At 42.7% G+C, this 22252-nt stretch overlaps 2 protein-coding genes across 2 annotated transcripts; both read left to right on the forward strand.

Annotated features, from left to right (window-relative positions):
* Positions 1 to 398: 398 nt before the first annotated feature.
* LOC139458383 (uncharacterized) lies at positions 399 to 5989 on the forward strand. Its single transcript, XM_071239793.1, has 6 exons — positions 399 to 468; positions 578 to 651; positions 1284 to 1430; positions 1752 to 1853; positions 3924 to 4095; positions 5402 to 5989. Exons 1-6 carry the CDS (start codon positions 399 to 401, stop codon positions 5476 to 5478), a joined length of 642 nt encoding a protein of 213 aa, XP_071095894.1. The 3' UTR covers positions 5479 to 5989.
* A 6082-nt stretch (positions 5990 to 12071) lies between these two features.
* On the forward strand, positions 12072 to 21458 carry LOC139457330 (perlucin-like). Its single transcript, XM_071238736.1, has 4 exons — positions 12072 to 12132; positions 15442 to 15530; positions 17499 to 17592; positions 21220 to 21458. Exons 1-4 carry the CDS (start codon positions 12072 to 12074, stop codon positions 21456 to 21458), a joined length of 483 nt encoding a protein of 160 aa, XP_071094837.1.
* The last annotated feature ends 794 nt before the right edge of the window (positions 21459 to 22252 follow it).

Genomic DNA, 22252 nt, shown 5'->3' on the forward strand with positions numbered 1-22252 from the left:
TATATTATAGGTATATGAAATTTGATCGTTTATTTAATGAACCGCCCCCGTGGTGTAGCATTCACAGCATCTCCCGAAGAGCAAGCCATGTACAAATCACTGCAATATATGGTTTAAACATATTTTTATTTCAAAAAGAAATCTGGATCGGTAAACAAGCAAATCTTGCTTATGTTAATACCTCTCCAGAAAAATGTGTAGAACTAATGATTGCCACTGCTTAGGGGACGGACAAACAACAGAACTGTCTTAACATTCAATGGTTCCTCTTTTGAATGATTGTGATTGGTTGTGTGACCATAATATGCAAATCACGTGGTCCTCTTCTCAACAAATGTGATTGGATGTTTGACTGTTCATTGCAACTGACGTGTCTGACAGATTTGATATAAATACCGATGAGTAAAACGACTTGCTACAGACGGTGGCTGGACACTGAAATAACATTCAAGTACCGGTTCTCCTTCAGTAGGGAATGTCAGTTACTTTCTTATCCTTAAAACCTGCTCTCACATAGCTTATTCCTTGATACATTTCCACACCTTGTTTAATGCTTTGTATTAATTTCATGTTTCAGTCTTAATTATATCCACAATGGAGAGGTTCCTGATGGGTTTTGTGCTCCTTTTGTCTTCCGCAGCAGCGCATGAGGTGAGTGAGTGACTGCAATGAATTTATGCCATTCAGTGTTGCGATGTTGACATTGCACATTGTCTGTGAAGTTAAACAAATGAATAGCGGTACCTCCGTGAGGACGCCATGTTAGATGTGTTGCACTCAAGATTATTGCACTTATATATCGACGTGTATCTGCTCTCCAGGCAGACGCTTTATCCACTAGACCACGAAGGTTAGGATTGGTCCCCAAAACCTATATTGGTTATTAGACGCGACTAAATGGAATGGGTGGTCAGACACGGTGACTTGCAATTGTATGATTGCGTGTCAATGTACTCCGATGGCGTGGATCGCTGATCATAATATTCCTCACTGGATTTTCTGGTCAGGACTCGATCAATTACAGGTCACCGCCAAATGGCTGGCATAGTGCGGTGTTAAACAGCATTGCCTTATTAAGGGCAATGCAAACAAAATACCATTTACCCTGTCAAGAATCTTCAGAAAGAATTAAGTCAATTCTTAAAACAGAGTTCTCTGATCTCAATCTTTTTAATGTAAAAGTTGAATTATGACAGTGATACTTAATTTTTTATTTATTTCTAATTGTATTTGGAATGTCGCTAATTGTGGCATTAAGCAACAATCAATTCCTATATTTGTAGTGGAGAAATATCAGCGCTACCTTCGGGGATAAGACAATGCTGTTGAACGTGGCAATCGGAGATGGATTCATTGAACTGCACTCCCACAAACCAGAGAATGCACCTGCCTCTTTCCGGGAAACAACCAACCTCCACGTGTTTTCCAGGGTATTTGTTCTTTATTTGTCTCTTAATTGTTAAACTATAGGTGTACAGTTTTCTGTCGAAATATGTGTTCACCTTAACGCCCGTTTCAATAAGCTTAACCTAAAACTTACTCTCATTGGAGACTCAATAGCCCCCTTGGAACTCTTGGGTAACAGTCATACACAGGAACATCAAAGTCAACTAAGATAGATTTGTAAGACAGGCACTGTGTCTCATCTGACTGCATGTCTCAATTTTGCTGATCGTTGCTTTCAGTCTCTAAAACGTTTGGTCTTGTCTCGATGTTTAAGTCCGTCTTGATAGAACATCATTCTATTTCAGCAACTTGTTGCCATGAGGAATCCAGTGGACAAAGAGTGCTATGTCAGACATATCAAAGAAACCTTTGAAGAGTTGAAAGTGAAATTAGGGGGTATCGAACAGGTACGTGAAGTTTTGTTTCAGCTTCTAACAACGATTAGGAGATGTTGTTCAAAGAGTAGAATACTAACTGAGCATATGTCCTGACGTCCGGCGTCCATCCGTCCGGATTCCAGAGCTTCATTCAAAGGAGTACAAAGAGAGATATATTGCCAGATCCATCACATGTATCACGAAAACTTTCTCTTAATTATTAACATTATGTATATCTGTAATACAATCAAGGAAGGATTTTCGTCACATTTACAGGAATGAGTGAGTGAGTATGGTTTTACGCCAATTTTAGCAATATTCCAGCAATATCACGGAGGGGTCAACAGCAATGGGATTCACACATTGTACCCATTGCCATTGCTACCCCATTGCCCATTTTATTAAGAGGAAGTATTTGGGGACGAGTGGAATTAATACCATGTAGATTCTCAAAACCTCAAATGTTTTGCTTGATCTTTTTTAATTCTCGGAAAATATTCCAGTTCAATTATGTTGAAATATGTGTTATTACACCACTCTCCAACACGACACATTTGAGGAAGACCTTCATTCCGTATAGTTGCATATATATCTTCAAAGGTTAAAAATGATCTAAAAGCACAACCAGGTGCACATCGGGCTTAGGTCATGTTAGATGTTACTCTTTCTGTAGATATTTAAACATTTACTGTTTAGTGGGGGTCTGACCCGAAGACTTTGTGTTGCCTAGAATGTTTAAAATGTTCATTGTAAAATCTTAGCCTCAAAGAAAATTCCCTGTTAAGTGATAAACAACATATACGTCAATCCATCTGAATTAATACCTATGTAATATGTACAATACGTTATTCCAAGTACTGGTAGTTTGTGCGTTAGAAAAACTCTCAAATTTAATAACATTTATGTCAGAGAAACTAAGTTCTATATTAAACCTTTGAAAGGCATTTACAACATGATATGCTATATCATTTACTTATTTGCTTACAAAAGACGTTTTCCGTGTGTATGCTGCTGCGGTAAAGCATAGTAGGTATGGGACGTGTCTGTAGAATATTTCACAAGAAAGAAAAGAACAATTTCTAGTATGACTTTTATCATAAACAAATATCCAAATGTTAGAAACATTTCATTTCATTTCAATACTATTTCAAATAATTATATTTGCTTCTTTGTATGTATTATACCCTCCGAAACACGTAGGGTATATTCGAAAATAACAGATGATTACAGAAATACAAAGAGGAAGCAAGGGTTGTTGGTTGGTTTGTTGTTTAACGCCGCACTCAGCAATATTCCAGCCATATGACGGCGGTCTGTAAATAATCAAGTCTGGACCAGACAATCCAGTGATTAATATCACGTGCATTGATCCACGTAATTGGGATCGATGACATGCATCAACCAAGTCGGTGAGCCTGACCACTCGATCCCGTTAGTCGACTCTTACGACAAGCATAGTCGCCTTTTACGGCAAGCATGGGTTGCTGAAGATCAGTATTCTATCCCGGATCTTCACGGGCCAGGTAACAAGGCTGTATTAGGTGGATAAGATAAGGGGAAGGACCAAGTTTCTTATATTACTCGATATAGCTGGAATATTGCTAAAAGCGGCGTAAAATCATTCTCACTCACTCACTCGTTCACTTATATTTCTCAACGTACAACACATGGTCGCCAAGCATGCAAACAAATGAAAGGTCAGTGGCCTGGCGTTTGATTGGTTGTTGTCAGTCTGATCACAAATGCTTCATTATAGCAACAGTAGAGCGCTTTCCTGTTACTGTGGATAATTAAAATCGAAAATACTAATGGCTCCAGAGCGATATGACGACCTTTCCCTGAAATATCAAAACGACGCATGACTACCTACCTCCGTACATGGTCCATGTGCAATGTTTCTGATGTGCAGGGGCTTTTGTTTTTAGTAGTCATTTTTCAAATCTCATCTTCTCCTGACAATGGATTATTCAGATTTCGTGATCCCCTACTTTCGTTAAAGAGTATAGTTCACATTTGTTCTTATTCTTGTCTCCACAGCTGTCTTAGTCCTGAACTGAAACGTTTAGAAAAAAGTTATTCTTTTCTCATTTACTCCTTAAGCACAATGCAACTGTAGGCCAGCTCGCTGAAGATTGGATCGACGTGGACAATGTTTGCCCCATTGAGCCGTGGGCTGTGAAGGAGCTCCTTGGAGATGAGATCGACAGCTTCTGCCGCTTCCACGACGTCTACTACGTCGGTCTCGTGCACACAGGCACCGTTGACCTCACAGGTATGTATTGGCTTACATCATTGGTTGTGTGAAACTCTAAATTGTAAATACATATTTTGTGTAAGACATTGTCCGAGTGGTGTTTCCGTTTATTACTCGCCCGTTTAAGATACCACTTTTTAACTATCAATAAGCTGGTGCTTTCATGTTCCACGAAAAAAAAGGAAAACTCTCAACATCGCTGAGCTTATCCTATGACATTGCGTACAGTGATAGATCACTCAAAACTCGATGGCATGAACCCTGTTGCTAGGGCATTGTCTCGCTGGTGTAGCTTGCAAAAGAATTTCAAAGATTACATCACAACGTGGGTGTTCGCTCGACAGGGCGACGATCAGGGTTTGGATTCCCCTCATGGGTACAATGTGTGAAGCCCATATCCGGTGTGCCCACCAATACCCCCGTGATATCGCTGAAATATTGCTAAAACCGGCGTAAAACCATACTAACTCCCTCATTGTATTATTCTGTAAAAACTAAATTGGATTATGCTGTGGATCGCGTCAATGTCTTGGTTTTCAGCAACCCATGCTTGCCGTAAAAGGCGACTATGCTTGTCGTAAGAGGCGACTAACGGGATCGGGTGGTCAGGCTCGCGCTCTTGGTTGATGCATGTCATCTTATCCCAATTGCGTGGATCGATGCTCATGTTGTCAATCACTGAATTGTCTGGTCCAGACTCGATTATTTACAGACCGCCGTCATATAGCTGGAATATTGATGAGTGCGGTGTTAAACAACAACCAACCAACCAACCAGCCAACAATGTCTTCCTTTTACTCACGACGCCAGATTTGTTGTATTCTTACGCTTCACGTAGTTTATGGCGGGAATTCCAATAGTTCGATCAAATTAGATTTGAAAAAGTTATAAGCGGCAAGTAATAAATACATTACTAAACTCGCTCCTATGTCATACCGTTGTTATTAAGCATTCGTTCGTCAGTTACCAGAGCTATTCATTCGTTCTTTAAATTGGTATAACACGGGAGCTCGTTTTGGCGCTCTGTTGAACACCTGTTTTCTAATATGCCATTGATATTTACTGGCGATTCCTCTACAAAACAATGTCTAAAATGTGCACCATCTGTGGCCTTAGTCAATGAAAAGTACTTGTTAATGGAATGAGGTAAGTATTTGTGTGGATTGTTTATAGAGTGACACTGACAGTGGTTTTGTCTACTTTACTTTTGTTGTATTCTCACGCCTATCTAAATTTCTAGTATTCATTTGAGCTGGGACAATCAGACATCTCATACATATTGCACCTTACGTTAAACTTCATAGACATAATTTGATTATTACAGCTCCACCCAGGCGACACAAACGTGCAGCACATCATCGGGTATCTGTTGCAAGTGCTTGCTGCTGTTGTCCTCACTAATTACAAGAATACACCAGTCCCGGACAACAGACATGAGCAGAGCTTCTGGCAACTTCATAACTCATGAATTACAATAAGTATCCAGTGTCGGATTTCAATAAAGCCACTAGATAACGCAAAAAAGTATGCATTCTCTAAATTTAAAATGTTGTCATATTTACCACAATAAACAATAAACTAATGTTTCAAACCAATTGCTTTCTGAAAACGATGTTGTTTTTTCACAATTAGAAACATTATGAAGAGCTATTTCTTTACTATTTCTAACAACATTCAGGGGCACTTGTTTGTCACGTGACTTATATAGCTGGAATATTGCCGAGTGCGGCGTTAAGCAACAAACCAACCAACCAACCAGTTGTCAACACTTCATCTGTTGAACTCAACATGCAACTTGTTCAGTCACTCAAACATATGATGGTTAAGACCAAATGGTCGATGTCATTGGATAGTCTTGGAATACAATCACTGTACCATCAGCAAATACTTGTGTCAGAAGATGTTTAGGAAAGTAGGGACTTGCTCGATACCGTGAGAAGTGGCTCATCTTCAATGTAGATTTCCAATAAATAAATTCTGAATTCAAAATAAATTGTGAATTCTTTGTGGAGAAGAAGGGATTATCTGAGCACTTGGCTTTGTTTTTATATGATCTGCCCCTCCACTGAATTTTCCCTCAATCATTCTGAGTGAGTGATGGAGTTGTTTGACTTGATGAGTCTGTAGATAACTTGGGCAGGCAAACTAGTGGTTGATAGTATGAGCAACGATACAACGAGGGGTACCGTGGCACAGTATAAGCCAGAAAAGGCATTTTAATATGGTCGGCTTCTACGAACATGAACACTTAATCTTCATGGGATTCTTTGGGCGTTTGGGTAGCCTAGTGGTTAAAGCGTTTTCTTGTCACGTCGAGGACTCGAGTTCGTACCAACACATGAGTAGAATGTGTGAAGCCCATTTCTAGTATCCTGATATTGCTGGATTATTGCTAAAAATGCAATATATATATATGTCCTTTTTGTCAATTCTTATTGATGAAATGATTGAATGATAGATTAACAACGCGCTCAGCACTATTTCAGTGACATGACGGCGGTTTGTAATAATCGAGTAATTGAATCATGTTCGCAACTGGGATACGTGACATGCATCAACCAAATCAGTGAGTCTGTCCTTCCGATCCCTCCCTGACGTCAAACGTGGTTTGTTGCTGAATCCTAAGCCGGATCTCCACAGATTCTTTATTAGTTATCCACACATAAGCTTAGTACTGAATACTTCTCAATAAGACGAGAAAATACGAACATAAGTGTCCACGTTTCTACACGAATTGTCGGGCAACGTGACATAAATAAAATGTCGAATACAATTATTTACAAACAGTCGAATTTGTACATCGTGATGGCTTAAATGTAATGAGTGATAGCGTGAATGAATTCCGCTTACTATTACCGAAGTAGTTTTGTTATATCTGCATATTATTAAGGACGTTAGACGAAAGGATTATCAATCCGATTCCATTTGAAAAAAATCGATTGGAAGAAAGACGACACATAAAGAGAACTTATTTTCAAATTATACCAAATGTGTCCTTTTAGCATAAGTAACAACATGTATATCGCACTGGTTGCATACTATGCTGATTTAGGTGCACATCTGGTCCACACCTGTGCCTTGTTCTGATGGTTTGTTTGTTTGTTTGTTTGTTTAAAGCCGCACTCAGCAATATTCTAGCTGTATAACGGCGCTCGGTACATAATCGAGTTTAGACCAGACGATCAAGTGACTGATATGAGGTGATATCAATCCACGCAAATGGAATACGATGACATGCATCAACCAAGTCAGCGAGCCTGACCACCCGATCCCGTTAGTCGCCTTTTACAACAAGCACAGTCGCCTTTATGGAATGCATGGGTTGCTGAAGACTTATTCTACCCCGGAACTTCACCGGTCTGTCACAATGTTTGGCACTCAGATTAATTTTGAAATACAGAAAAAGACGAACTTGTTGAATACATATGAACAACTTATGACATCAGGTGTGGCACTTGTAACGGTAACTGAAGAGATGTTGGAGGGACAATATTGCAAGCAATGCGGAAGAAATGGTATCACCCGACTATGTAGACGGTATATTGTAACGATATTTGAGTTAGATATGATATGAATCATTTTGAATTAGATGTTTTTGTCACACAAAGAGTGTTTGGTTTTGGTTTAACGTCGCTCTCAGCAATATTCCAGCTATATGACGGCGGTCGGTAAATAATCGAGTCTGGACCAGACTTTGCAGTGATTGACATCATGAGCATCAATTCAAGCGATTTGGATACGATGATATGCATCGACAAAGTCAGCAAGCCTAACCACCCGATCCGTTAGTCGCCTCTTAGGACAAGCATAGCCGCATTTTACGGCAAGAATGGGTTGCTGAAGACCTACAGTGTGCACACAGACAGTATAATGTAAATGTAAGACATCAACGCTAGAGAATAATCAATCTCGATTTTCTGCCCATGCTCACTGAAATCAGATTTTAGTTGTCGCTACTGCTGAACAAAGATCTGAGTACCTCTATCACAGGGCACTCCAGAACGACCTTTCGCGAACTTTGACCGACCAATAAAATGACAAACAACAAGTTGACATTAGCCATTCAGAAGGCAGCTTTATGGCGACTTCCTTTCCAATCTACGCTTTAGAAAATATTGATTCACAATATTAAAACTGAAAACTAACGAAATACTGGAATGTCTATTAGACGGCCGATATTGTATGGCAGAACTTCCCTCGGAAAGTCTCTTTCGTTTCAAATGAGTATCCCTTTGAAGCAAGAGAGAGATTGTGGTTTTGACAGAATCAGTGGTCCACTCCGTAACTGTTCAGAATACCCCGTGTCATCCGTTACCAGCTTGCATGATTAGAACACACATTCAAACTAATACTTTCCTGATCTGGATAGCGACGCTCTGATTGGTCGGAGCCTTGCGTGACCCGCAATGGGACGTCCTCAGATCCTTGTTTAGTGGTACCGAGAGCTAGGATCTGATTTAATGAGATTGTCACATTTAAACATATTTTATTGGACGTGAAAGACTCAATGGTAATGTTAGTTAATCCTTATATTTTTTAGTTTAAATAGAACAAAACATCACTTATCAACTAAGTTTTATATGACCCAGAATATTCACAGGTTTTGTCACCTCGAAATGTGGCGTCAATGCAACCCATGCTTGCCGTAAAAGGCGACTATCGGTATCGGGTGGTCAGGATCGCTGACTCGGTTGATGCATGTCATCGATCCCAATTGTGTGGATCGATGCTCATGATATTAATCACTGGATTGTCTGGTCCAGACTCCGCCATATACCTGGAGTATTGCTGAGTGCGGCGTTAAACAACAAACAAACAAACCAACCAACAAACGTGACTGAGCTATATTCGACTTGTTAATTGAAAACATTTTAATATACAATTTAACTTTAAAACTCCTTTTAACGAGGTAAGGAGACATGAGTTGCCTCCCTTTAGCTGCAATGAAACTATTGTATTTTTTTTTTAATGTGTAAGACTCAATGAGGCAAGCGAGAATGTGTGTGTGCTAAAGGGAGGCAACTCGTGCAACTGCTGTACTTGGCCGTACCAATGCCGGATTTATACTTCATAGTGAGTGAGTGAGTGAGTATGGTTTTACGCCGCTTTTAGCAATAGTCCAGCAATATCACGGCGGGGGAAACCAGAAATGGGCTTCACATGTTGTACCCATATCGGAAATCGAACACAGGTCTTGGGCGCGTGACGAGCTAACGCTTTAACCACTCGGCTACCCGAATGTCCCTATACTTCATAGTGACTCAGACACAGTACAGGGACTGCTGCGTTCCAGTCTTTGGAGAGTACCATCTTTCAATATATTTCAGTATGAAGATGCCGGGGAATCGAACCACCGACCTTCCGCTCTCCCAGCAAACGCTCCATCCATTAGACGATGGAGGCGATCTTTAATATAAGAGTTGCACAACATAAATCGTCACCATTTTCACCCGAAGTCACCTTTTGTTTGGTCACATCTATTTGTACCATATTAGTAGTTTATTTTCCATGTAACATCACCGATTGTTTATCAAGAAAGCATTCTCCACTTTAATCTTCACAGAATGTTTTCATCATTGCCGAATTTTCATTCCCCTTACTTGTATGTTTACGTTTTTACGTGTTAAACGTTGTTTGTGGTGTATGACGGTGGTCTGTAAATAATCCGGTGATTGACATCATGAACATCGGGAACAATTGGGATACGATGACATGCAGCAACCATGTCAGCGAGCCTGACCACCCGATCCCGTTATCCTCTTACGACAAGCATGGGTTGCTGAAGATCAATTCCAACCCGGACCTTATTATATAAATCGTGGATAGTGAAATACGACAATTGAAGAGGGTTGGAATGGTTCAGGAGTGCAGTGACATTCCCAAAAGAGATCCTAGACTTACTTGGAATGTGTGTTCGAAGTAAGAGATGTTACGTGTCCTCACATTGTGTTGTCACAATGTTTGTTTTGTTTGTTGTTTAACGCCACACTCAGTAATATTCCAGCTATATGACGGCGGTGTGTAAATAATCGAGTCTGGACCAGACAATCCAGTGTTTGACATCATGATCATCGATCCACGCAATTAGGATGCGATGACATGTATCAACCAGGTCATCGAGCCTGACCACTCGCTCCCGTTTGTCGCCTCTTACCACAAGCATAGTCGCCTCTTACGGCAAGCATGGGTTGCTGAAGACCTAATTAAAACATGTACCAAGTTTTGGGGTGACACATGTTGAATATTCTTTTAGTACTGCTTCGGACACGACACCTATCTCTGTTTCAGATAAGTATAACTTGTTTCCGTGTGTTCGCCTATTACGGCAAGCATGGGTTGCTGAAGACCTATTCTACCCTTGATTTTCACGTGCCTTTTTAAAAGGTATTTACCTTACAGTGTTATCCTCCTATGTGTTGTGTAAATACATAAAAGTAATAATCTCAACTATGAAGCAAAACAGAGTATAAAGGTCGTTAGAGTATTTGACCTCAATAGTTAAATTCGAATTTCGAAATATTGGAATTTACTTTTTACGCCGCACTCAGCAATATTCCAGAGGACCGTTGCTCATAATATCCATCACTGGAGTGTCTGTTCCAGACTATATATCTGGAATATTGCATTAAGCTGATCTATGTGCAAATTTCCTTGTGATTTTGTTTATGAAGATCCAGGGTAGAATAAGTCTTCTGCAACCCATGCTTGCCATAAAATGCTACTATGCTTTTCGTAACGGGATCGGGTGATCAGGCTCGCTGACTTGGTTGATCCATGTCATTGATCCCAATTGCGTGGATCGATGCTCATGATATCAATCACTGGATTGTCTGGTCCAAATTCGATTATTTAAAGACCGCCGTCATATAGCTGGAACATTGCTGGGCGCGGCGTTAAACAATAAACAACCAACCAATCATGACTACCATTCAGAAATACAGGGATGAAAGATGCAAACCAAGTGCACTCAAGAACGGAAAGGCGTATCTAAGCAGGAAGTGTTTTCCTTGCTGATAGAAATAATCATTCTGACACAGAGTGGAAATGCATTCCCTTGCATGTTTGATGAATACATGTAGATGTAAATTATTAGTGATTGGTGGACCACGATGGTCTTATTTTGACCTTTAAACTTTAATCACGTAATTAAGTTTCGTCGTGCGTGCTCTCTGTCACACACGTCGGGTAAATGTAATCGGGAAACTTGCAGAAAATATCAGTGTGTCAATAAATACGATAAAACCCTTTCCACCACACCACACCAAACCGTATTCTTGGTGTAATGGTTGGTTTGTTTGGTGTTTAACGTCGCACTCAGCAATAGTCCAGCCATATGATGCAATTGGGATCGATGACATGCATCAACCAAGTCAGCGAGCCTGACCACCCGATTCCGCTAGTCGCCTCTTACGACAAGCATGGGTTGCTGAAGACCTATTCTACCCCGGATCATCACGGGTTTATTTAGGGGAAACAAGGCCAGCCTAACAACTTTGAATAAAGTTCAAAACGCACTTTCCATATTCGTGAATCTAGCAGTAAACGATTACCCAAGTCACATGTCATCGTATCCCAACTGCGTGGATCGATGCTCATGATGTCAATAACTGGATTGTCTGGTCCAGACTCGATTATTTACAGACCGCCGTCATATGGTTGGAATATTGCTGAGTACGGCGTTAAACAACAAACAAACAAACAAACATGCAAGGTCTGACGGGGAAGTAATCACAACGGTCGGACCTAGACTGGCAATCGACTCCAGGAAGTAGAGCGTGGTCCCTCTTTAACCAATCAGAATGGAGAATTTCAGTCAGATCCGGCATTTCGCTTAAAAGCACTTATTTCATTGGCTGATCACATATCATGGACCAATGAACTTCCTTGTTGGAATAATTAAAAGCTGCATGCAGGGTCCGAGAGCCAAACGCGGCGCTGTATACTGTTGAGTAGACAAACCAGAGGCGAAGACAGAAGCACAATTTACCAGCAGCATGAGGCTCGCACTTGTATCTGTCTTACTGTCCTCACTTGCATCAGTAACTGTTGCTGAAGGTAAATACTTTCATCATATTATTACATTATGGACCCGTGAAGAGCCGGGGGAAAATAGCTCTTCAGCAACCCATGCTTGCCGTAAATGGTTACTATGCTTGTCATAAGAGGCGACTAACGGGATCGGGTGGTCAGGCTCGCTGACTTGGTTGATCCATGTCATTGATCCCAATTGCGTAGATCGATGCTCATGATATCAGTCACTGGATTGTCTGGTCCAAACTCGATTATTTACAGACCGCCGTCATATAGCTGGAACATTGCTGGGTGCGGCGTTAAACAACAAACAACAACAACATCTGACAAGAGTTTGGACATCGATCCGAGTCCTGCCATACCTTCGTTGATTGTCGCCCCACGTTCGCTTGATATATCTCCCGTGGAAGCACCATGAATCCAAAAAACATTATACAATGGCATTGAAGAGGTCTCTATACTTTTAATGAAATACAGCTCTTGTTTCAAAATTTTGAACCGTCGGCTTTTTGCCTTCAAGACACTTACCTAACAACACAGACCAATTTGACATCCGTCAGCACAGCTCTTACCATTTATATTCCCTCCCTGATGTTAAGGAGGCCACGGGTGGCCCAGTCGTCTGAGGCGCCGCGATTCGCTGTGCATAGTTGCGTCCCTTTGGCACGCCAGAAACCTATGATTGTGGGTTCGAATCCCGGTTCGCCCCAGATATGTTTCTAGGTTTGTCATCACCATACCCGTGCTCGTGGGTTTCATCGAAGCGGTAAACGTCTGAGACCTGCATCACAAAGCTGACACGCCGTGATATAACTTGAATACTGTTAAAAGCGGCGTTAAACCCAACTCACTCACTCACTCACTCATCTCTCAGAAACAGTACCTTCCGCCTCGACATCTGTCAGCTTCCTGTACGCAACACTGGGCGTAACGTTCATGACGGCGCCTGCACGCCCTCGCCCTACCATCAGCAAATCGAATTCCTCTGAGTCCATCGTAAGTGTCGCTGTGCCCACAATTGACGTTGACGTCTGTGTAATTGAGTCAGAATCGGCCCGCAGTATGGCCGTTGTCCTTGAAGGTGAGCAGTTCTCAGACGGTTTCGAACAGTTTGCGCACTCAGTCTACCCCTAAACAGTTCATTTCTGGTTGATATTGCCGTCAAAAATCGGTTACGGAGGTGACGTAAGACAATCTCACGATCCTCTGCATGTGACGTCACACGTGGTCGACCTGGCCGAGGGCGATCAGCCGTGGTACCCGTTTGCTGTAGACGCGTCTGTAAATCATAAACAGTCCGTCGACTACAACCCATCGTCCTTGCGACTTCAGCTACGGACGTTCCCGCCTGCAACATGCAGATGGCACGTTCACGTTGCACATTTGAAAGGCGTGGCATGAAAAATGGCCGTAAAGACTTTTGTTTTTCTTTTTTTGTTAATGACTGCTTACAAGTATGGCTGAAAACACGTGCGGTATTATGGCCACGTGACCAGTTGCACGTGAAAAGCCACTTTTGCCACTATAGTGCTGTGCACATGATTTTGATCGATTCACCTGCACACAAACAGGTTTTATCTGAAGACAATACGTGGCCATTACTGTTTAAATACACAAAAAGTGCCCACAGTGATAACTGGTCAAGATGATAAAATTGTAGGATTGTGAAGTTTTTAATTTGGTTCAGTAGTTAGAATTGCCCACATTGCCCACACATAATTGTTGCAACGTTATCAATCAATCCATCGGTACGCCAATCAAAGGGAAGCTACTCTAGTCACGTTTGTTAGAGTCTGCCATCACAACGTGACGGAATACTATGAAATGTCTCAAACTGCGATACAATGAAACAAGGTAAAATTTCGCCTAAAATTAACTGACACCAAGCGAGGCGTTTGAGCACAGATAATTGGAAATGATTCCACTTGCGTCCGTGGTTTGCTCACACTTTTCGTAAAAGGAGCGGTCAGGTAGCCTACTGGTTAAAGCTTTCGCTCGTCACGCCGAAGACCCGGGTTCGATTCCCGACATGGGTACATTGTGTGAAGCCCATTTGTGGTGTACCCCGCCGTGATATTGCTGGAATATTGCTCAAAGCGGCGTAAAACCAAACTCACTCACTCACTCATACTATTCCTAAACGGTCTTAGCTACGTCCATGTTAGAAATGGATTTTCTTTATCTTAGGCTATTTTTCTGATTGTGGTCACAATTATCCCAGTAACTTGTCCAGATCCCCGATACTATATTTTCACACGACAGTCGATACAGTTTGTAAACACTGAAGTTGGACCTACGTGACGTTTTGTATTTGCATATTTATTTATAAACGACCCCAAAGAATTCCGATTTTATCCATTGGCTTTAACTACCCCATATTGATTCTTCATTTTACCAGTGGATATTCTGAAAGTGTGTGTGTGTGTGTGTGTGTGTGTGTGTGTGTGTGTGTGTGTGTGTGTGTGTGTGTGTATTCGTGTGTGTGTGTGTGTATGTTCGTGTGTGTGCGTGCGTGCGTGCATGCGTGCGTGTGCGTGTGTGTGTGCGTGCAAGTAAAAGGCGACTATGCTTGTCGTAAAAGGCGACTAACAGCATCGGGTGGTCAGGCTCGCTGACTTGGTTGATGCATGCCATCGATCCCAATTGCGTGGATCGATGCTCATGATATTATCGATGCTCACTGGATTGTCTGATCCAGATTCGATTATTTACAGACCGCCGTCATATAGTTGGAATATTGCTGAGTGCGGCGTTAAACAGCAACAAGCGAACAAACCAACCAAAGCCAAACACCCACGGTGTGGACAGTTTTGTCTGGTTCACACCCGGATTAGTCTCACAGCGTCATAAATGTATTTCTGACTGTGACGCAAAACAACGTTTACTCACTTTCTCAACATCTCCGTCAAATGGAAATACAGTAGACTACGGTTATAACGAACTCAAAGGGACCACTAATTTTAGTTCGTATTAACCGTAGTTCGTTATAATCATATCTACAACATAATTACAACAAATGGCCGGGACTAAAAATACGTTCGTTACATAGGTCAGTTCGTTATAAGTGTGTTCGTTTACTTTAGCTACATGAAACGTGCAAGGCATTATACAAACATTTCATTCATTGAGGGGGCGGTCGGGTAGCCTACTGGTTAAAGCGTTCGCCCGTCACGCCGAAGACCCGGTTTCGATTCCCGACATGGGTACATTGTGTGAAGCCCATTTTTGGTGTCCCCCGCCGTGATATTGCTGGAATATTGCTAAAAGCGGCGTAAAACATACTCACTCATTCACTCATTCACTGAGTAACGTGTTTGCTGTTCTGTGCTGCAGATACTTCCAAATGTCCTACGGGTTTTGCACAGTACGGGAATTCTTGCTATTGGTTCTCTAACGTGGGAGGATCATTTCCTGAGGCAAGAGTAAGTACATCACTCAGGATTGGAACTTCACACTTCTCACCTCACCTCACCTCACCTCACCTCACCTCACCTCACCTCACCTCACCTCACATCACCTCACCTCACCTCACATCACCTCACCTCACATCACATCACATCACATCACATCACCTCACCTCACATCACATCACATCACCTCACCTCACCTCACCTCACATCACCTCACCTCACCTCACCTCACCTCACCTCACCTCACCTCACCTCACATCACATCACATCACATCACATCACATCACATCACATCACATCACCTCACCTCACCTCACATCTCCTCACCTCACATCACCTCACCTCACATCACATCACATCACATCACATCACCTCACCTCACATAACATCGCCTTGCCTCGCCTCGCCTCGCCTCGCCTCACCTCACCTCACCTCACCTCACCTCACCTCACCTCACCTCACATCACCTCACCTCACATCACATCACATCACATCACATCACATCACATCACATCACATCACATCACATCACCTCACCTCACCTCACATCACATCACATCACCTCACCTCACCTCACCTCACCTCACCTCACCTCACCTCACCTCACATCACATCACATCACATCACATCACATCACATCACATCACATCACATCACCTCACCTCACCTCACATCTCCTCACCTCACATCACCTCACCTCACATCACATCACATCACATCACATCACCTCACCTCACATAACATCGCCTTGCCTCGCCTCGCCTCGCCTCGCCTCACCTCACCTCACCTCACCTCACCTCACCTCACCTCACCTCACCTCACCTCACATCACATCACATCACATCACATCACATCACATCACCTCACCTCACATAACATCGCCTTGCCTCGCCTCGCATCGCATCGCCTCGCATCGCCTCGCCTCGCCTCGCCTCGCCTCGCCTCGCCTCGCCTCGCCTCGCCTCGCATCACATCACATCACCTCACATCACATCACATCACATCACCTCACCTCACCTCACCTCACCTCACCTCACCTCACCTCACCTCACCTCACCTCACCTCACCTCACCTCACATCACATCACCTCACATAACATCACGTCATAACACGTCACATCACATCACATCACATCACATCACATCACATCACATCACATCACATCACATCACATCACTCACGTCACCTCACATCACATCACCTCACCTCACCTCACCTCACCTCACCTCACCTCACCTCACCTCACCTCACCTCACATCACATCACATCACATCACCTCACATCACATCACATCACATCACCCCACCCCACCCCACCCCACCCCACCTCACCTCACCTCACATCACATCACATCACATCACATCACATCACATCACATCACATCACATCACATCACATCACATCACATCACATCACATCACATCACATCACATCACATCACATCACATCACATAACATCGCCTTGCCTCGCCTCGCCTCGCATCACATCACATCACCAGTGAACAGTCGTGTTCAGATCACTAAGCTGGATAGAAGCTCTAAGCAAATCTGTGACAACACAAGTTACTAGAACACCATGTGTTATAAAACGATATGCTCACCTCACCTCACCTCACCTCACCTCACCTCACCTCACCTCATTTGTTCTGTAACGATATGGGATACCAAAGTAGGTGTCAACAGACTACATGAATTTTCGAAATGTCAAGACGCCATTGTACATCTTTTTGGCAATATCAGATATACACATAACATTGTGTTGAAAACCTATGACCTTCAGATGAGTATACGATGTGATGAGAGATCACAGCCAATCATGTTTTGCTTGAATGTACTCGTCCATCACAAGGCATAAATGTTAAAAAGGTCTCCTCTCTTATGGACTCTTACCTTATTATCTATGTTTTACCCCCATAGGAGGTCGAAATTCCTCGATTATGTGAACACTGCTAATAATGTTCCTAAATGTTCTCTTGTAAGAGCTACTGTCAGTTCTTCCGAAGCCACCTTGTCAGGATAACAAGCAAAGAAGAGGACGACTTCGTCACACACAAGGCAAAGCAAATTGGAAGAGGTGAGATGTGAATTTGTCTTCAAATGCAGTTGTAAGACAATGTGTATTTATCATAACCATAATCCTATACTCACCCAGGGCAGCTATCCCTCCAAAGCCGATATTCACCTTGAACAACACTCTTCCCCCGAGTTCCCGCCTTGTGCTATTCCTCCAAAGCCGATATTCACCTTGAACAACACTCTTCCCACCTTGTTCTATTCCTCCAAAGCCGATATTCACATTGAACAACACCCTTCCCCGGCATCGTCACCTTGTGTTTGCCTTCGTATATACTCCCCTGGGACAACACAGTTATCACCTTGTGCTTGTCTTCGTATATACTCACCTGGGACAACACAGTTACCACCTTGTGCTTGTCTTCGTATATACTCACCTTGAACAACACAGTTATCACCTTGTGCTTGTCTTCGTATATACCCACCTGGGACAACACAGTTACCACCTTGTGCTTGTTTTCGTATATACTCACATGGGACAACACAGTTACCACCTTGTGCTTGTCTTCGTATATACTCACCTGGGACAACACAGTTACCTCCTTGTGCTTGTCTTCGTATATACTCACCTGGGACAACACAGTTACCACCTTGAGCTTGTCTTCGTATATACTCACCTGGAACAACACAGTTACCTCCTTGTGCTTGTCTTCGTATATACTCACCTGGGACAACACAGTTACCACCTTGTGCTTGTCTTCGTATATACTCACCTTGAACAACACAGTTATCACCTTGTGCTTGTCTTCGTATATACTCACCCGGGACAACACAGTTACCACCTTGTGCTTGTCTTCGTATATACTCACCCGGGACAACACAGTTTCCACCTTGTGCTTGTCTTCGTATATACTCACCCAGGACAACACAGTTTCCACCGTGTGCTTGTCTTCGTATATACTCACCCGGGACAACACAGTTACCACCGTGAGCTTGTCTTCGTATATACTCCCCTGGGACAACACAGTTATCACCTTGTGCTTGTCTTCGTATATACTCACCTGGGACAACACAGTTACCACCTTGTGCTTGTCTTCGTATATACTCACCTGGGACAACTCAGTTACCTCCTTGTGCTTGTCTTCGTATATACTCACCTGGGACAACACAGTTACCACCTTGTGCTTGTCTTCGTATATACTCACCAGGGACAACACAGTTACCACCTTGTGCTTGTCTTCGTATATACTCACCTGGAACAACACAGTTACCACCTTGTGCTTGTCTTCGTATATACTCACCTGGGACAACACAGTTACCTCCTTGTGCTTGTCTTCGTATATACTCACCTGGGACAACACAGTTACCACCTTGTGCTTGTCTTCGTATATACTCACCTTGAACAACACAATTATCACCTTTTGCTTGTCTTCGTATATACTCACCTTGAACAACACAGTTATCACCTTGTGCTTGTCTTCGTATATACTCACCTGGGACAACACAGTTATCACCTTGTGCTTGTCTTCGTATATACTCACCTGGGACAACACGCTTACCACCTTGTGCTTGTCTTCGTATATACTCACCTGGGACAACACAGTTTCCACCTTGTGCTTGTCTTCGTATATACTCACCTGGGACAACACAGTTATCACCTTGTGATTGTCTTCGTATATACTCACTCGGGACAACACAGTTACCTCCTTGTGCTTGTCTTCGTATATACTCACCAGGGACAACACAGTTACCACCTTGTGCTTGTCTTCGTATATACTCACCTGGGACAACACAGTTACCACCTTGTGCTTGTCTTCGTATATACTCACCTGGAACAACACAGTTACCTCCTTGTGCTTGTCTTCGTATATACTCACCTGGGACAACACAGTTACCACCTTGTGCTTGTCTTCGTATATACTCACCTTGAACAACACAGTTATCACCTTGTGCTTGTCTTCGTATATACTCACCCGGGACAACACAGTTACCACCTTGTGCTTGTCTTCGTATATACTCACCCGGGACAACACAGTTTCCACCTTGTGCTTGTCTTCGTATATACTCACCCAGGACAACACAGTTTCCACCGTGTGCTTGTCTTCGTATATACTCACCCGGGACAACACAGTTACCACCGTGAGCTTGTCTTCGTATATACTCACCTGGGACAACACAGTTATCACCTTGTGCTTGTCTTCGTATATACTCACCTGGGACAACACAGTTACCACCTTGTGCTTGTCTTCGTATATACTCACCTGGGACAACACAGTTACCACCTTGTGCTTGTCTTCGTATATACTCACCTTGAACAACACAGTTATCACCTTGTGCTTGTCTTCGTATATACTCACCTGGGACAACACAGTTATCACCTTGTGCTTGTCTTCGTATATACTCACCTGGGACAACACGCTTACCACCTTGTGCTTGTCTTCGTATATACTCACCTGGGACAACACAGTTTCCACCTTGTGCTTGTCTTCGTATATACTCACCTGGGACAACACAGTTATCACCTTGTGATTGTCTTCGTATATACTCACCCGGGACAACACAGTTACCTCCTTGTGCTTGTCTTCGTATATACTCACCAGGGACAACACAGTTACCACCTTGTGCTTGTCTTCGTATATACTCACCTGGGACAACACAGTTACCACCTTGTGCTTGTCTTCGTATATACTCACCTGGGACAACACAGTTACCACCTTGTGCTTGTCTTCGTATATACTCACCCGGGACAACACAGTTACCACCTTGTGCTTGTCTTCGTATATACTCACCTGGGACAACACAGTTACCACCTTGTGTTTGTCTTCGTATATACACACCTTGGACAACACAGTTACCACCTTGTGCTTGTCTTCGCATATACTCACCTGGGAAAAGACACAGTTACCACCTTGTGCTTGTCTTCGTATATACTCACCTGGGACAACACAGTTACCACCTTGTGCTTGTCTTCGTATATACTCACCTGGGACAACACAGTTACCACCTTGTGCTTGTCTTCGTATATACTCACCCGGGACAACACAGTTACCACCTTGTGCTTGTCTTCGTATATACTCACCTGGGACAACACAGTTACCACCTTGTGTTTGTCTTCGTATATACACACCTTGGACAACACAGTTACCACCTTGTGCTTGTCTTCGCATATACTCACCTGGGAAAAGACACAGTTACGACCTTGAGCTGTTTACCCTATACTCACAGAGATTCCGCCTTTGGTATGGTTGGTCCCTTCAGGCAACCCTCACATATGCGATTGAAGATCCGGGGTATTATCGGTCTTCAGCAACCCATGCTTGCTGTAAAAGGCGTAAGAGGCGACTGAAAGGATCGGGTGGTCATGTTCACTGGCTTGGTTTATGCATGTCATTGTATCCAAATTACGCAGATCGATGCTCATGATGTCAATCACTGGATTGTCTGATCCAGACTCGATTATTTACAGAACGCCGTCATATTGCTGGAATATTGCTGAGTGCGGCGTAAAACAAGAAACAAACGAAAACCACGCATCTGACGTTATGTCACGCTTTTTGATTAAGAGTGCAACATTTTCCTCTCGATTAACTTTCTTGCAAAGTCTTTCGTTTCGTTCGATTCCGTTCAGAAGTGTGCATATTAGATTGTGTGACACTACAACACTACGTATAGCACTCTCTTTCCACAGAATTCTGGTTGGGTGCCACTGATTGCATCACAGAGGGGGAGTTTAGGTGGGAGGGGGGCGTTCCCCTGAACTACACCAACTGGTGTCCTGAACAACCTAACAACGATGGAGGTGACAAACCCCATCATTGCCTGATGCTCTGGAAACGCTGTGGGTATCGGTGGAATGATTTAGAATGTGATGCTGAGCTATATTTCATCTGTGAACGGAGAGTAGCCGGATGTTGCTGCAGTAACTGAAGTGTGTCGATTGATGAATGAAATGCTACACATCGAGATTGACCATCGAATATACTTCACTAACAATCAAAGGCAAATGGATTATATTTAACTGTAAACTTATTGAATATGTATGACATATGGGAAATAAACCTTGAACTTGAAGTCGAAAAATATCGTTTAATTTATTCCTTTACATGTAGTTGTAGAAGTAGTAGTAGTAGAAGTAGTTGTAGTAGTAGTAGTAGCAGTACTAGTAGTAGAAGTAATAGTAGTAGAAGTAGTAGTAGTAGAAGTGCTTGTAGTAGTAGAAGTAGTAGTAGTAGAAGAAGTAGTAGTAGTAGTAGTAGTAGTAGTAGTAGTAGTAGTAGTAGTAGTAGTAGTAGAAGAAGAATAAGTAGTAGTAGTAGTAGTAGTAGTAGTAAGAGGTTGTAGTAGTAAGAGGTAGTAATGGTAGTAGTAGTAGTAGTAGTAATAGTGGTAGAAGTAGAAGTACTTGTAGTAGTAGTAGTAGTAGTAGTAGTAGTAGTAGTAGTAGTAGTAGTAGTAGTAGTAGTAGAAATAGTAGTAGTGGTGGTAGTTTTCGTTTGCCTGAAAATTCTGCGTTCAGAAAGATTGCTTTCAGGATTGTCACATTCACAAATGATCTAACGTTTTATCGACGTTTCGTTAAGCTGGACAATAGTAACTGATCGTGCGAGTTCACGAGGAACAGTTAAGTCCGGATTAACAGGGGGTCACTTTACAGTCATTCACTTATTCATAGACGTGTTAAGTTAGCAGAGATTCCTACTATCACTGTATCGCTTGAGTTT

This window comes from Haliotis cracherodii, unplaced genomic scaffold (genome assembly GCF_022045235.1).
Source record: "Haliotis cracherodii isolate W230 unplaced genomic scaffold, xgHalCrac1.p SCAF_12, whole genome shotgun sequence".
NCBI lineage: Eukaryota > Metazoa > Mollusca > Gastropoda > Lepetellida > Haliotidae > Haliotis > Haliotis cracherodii.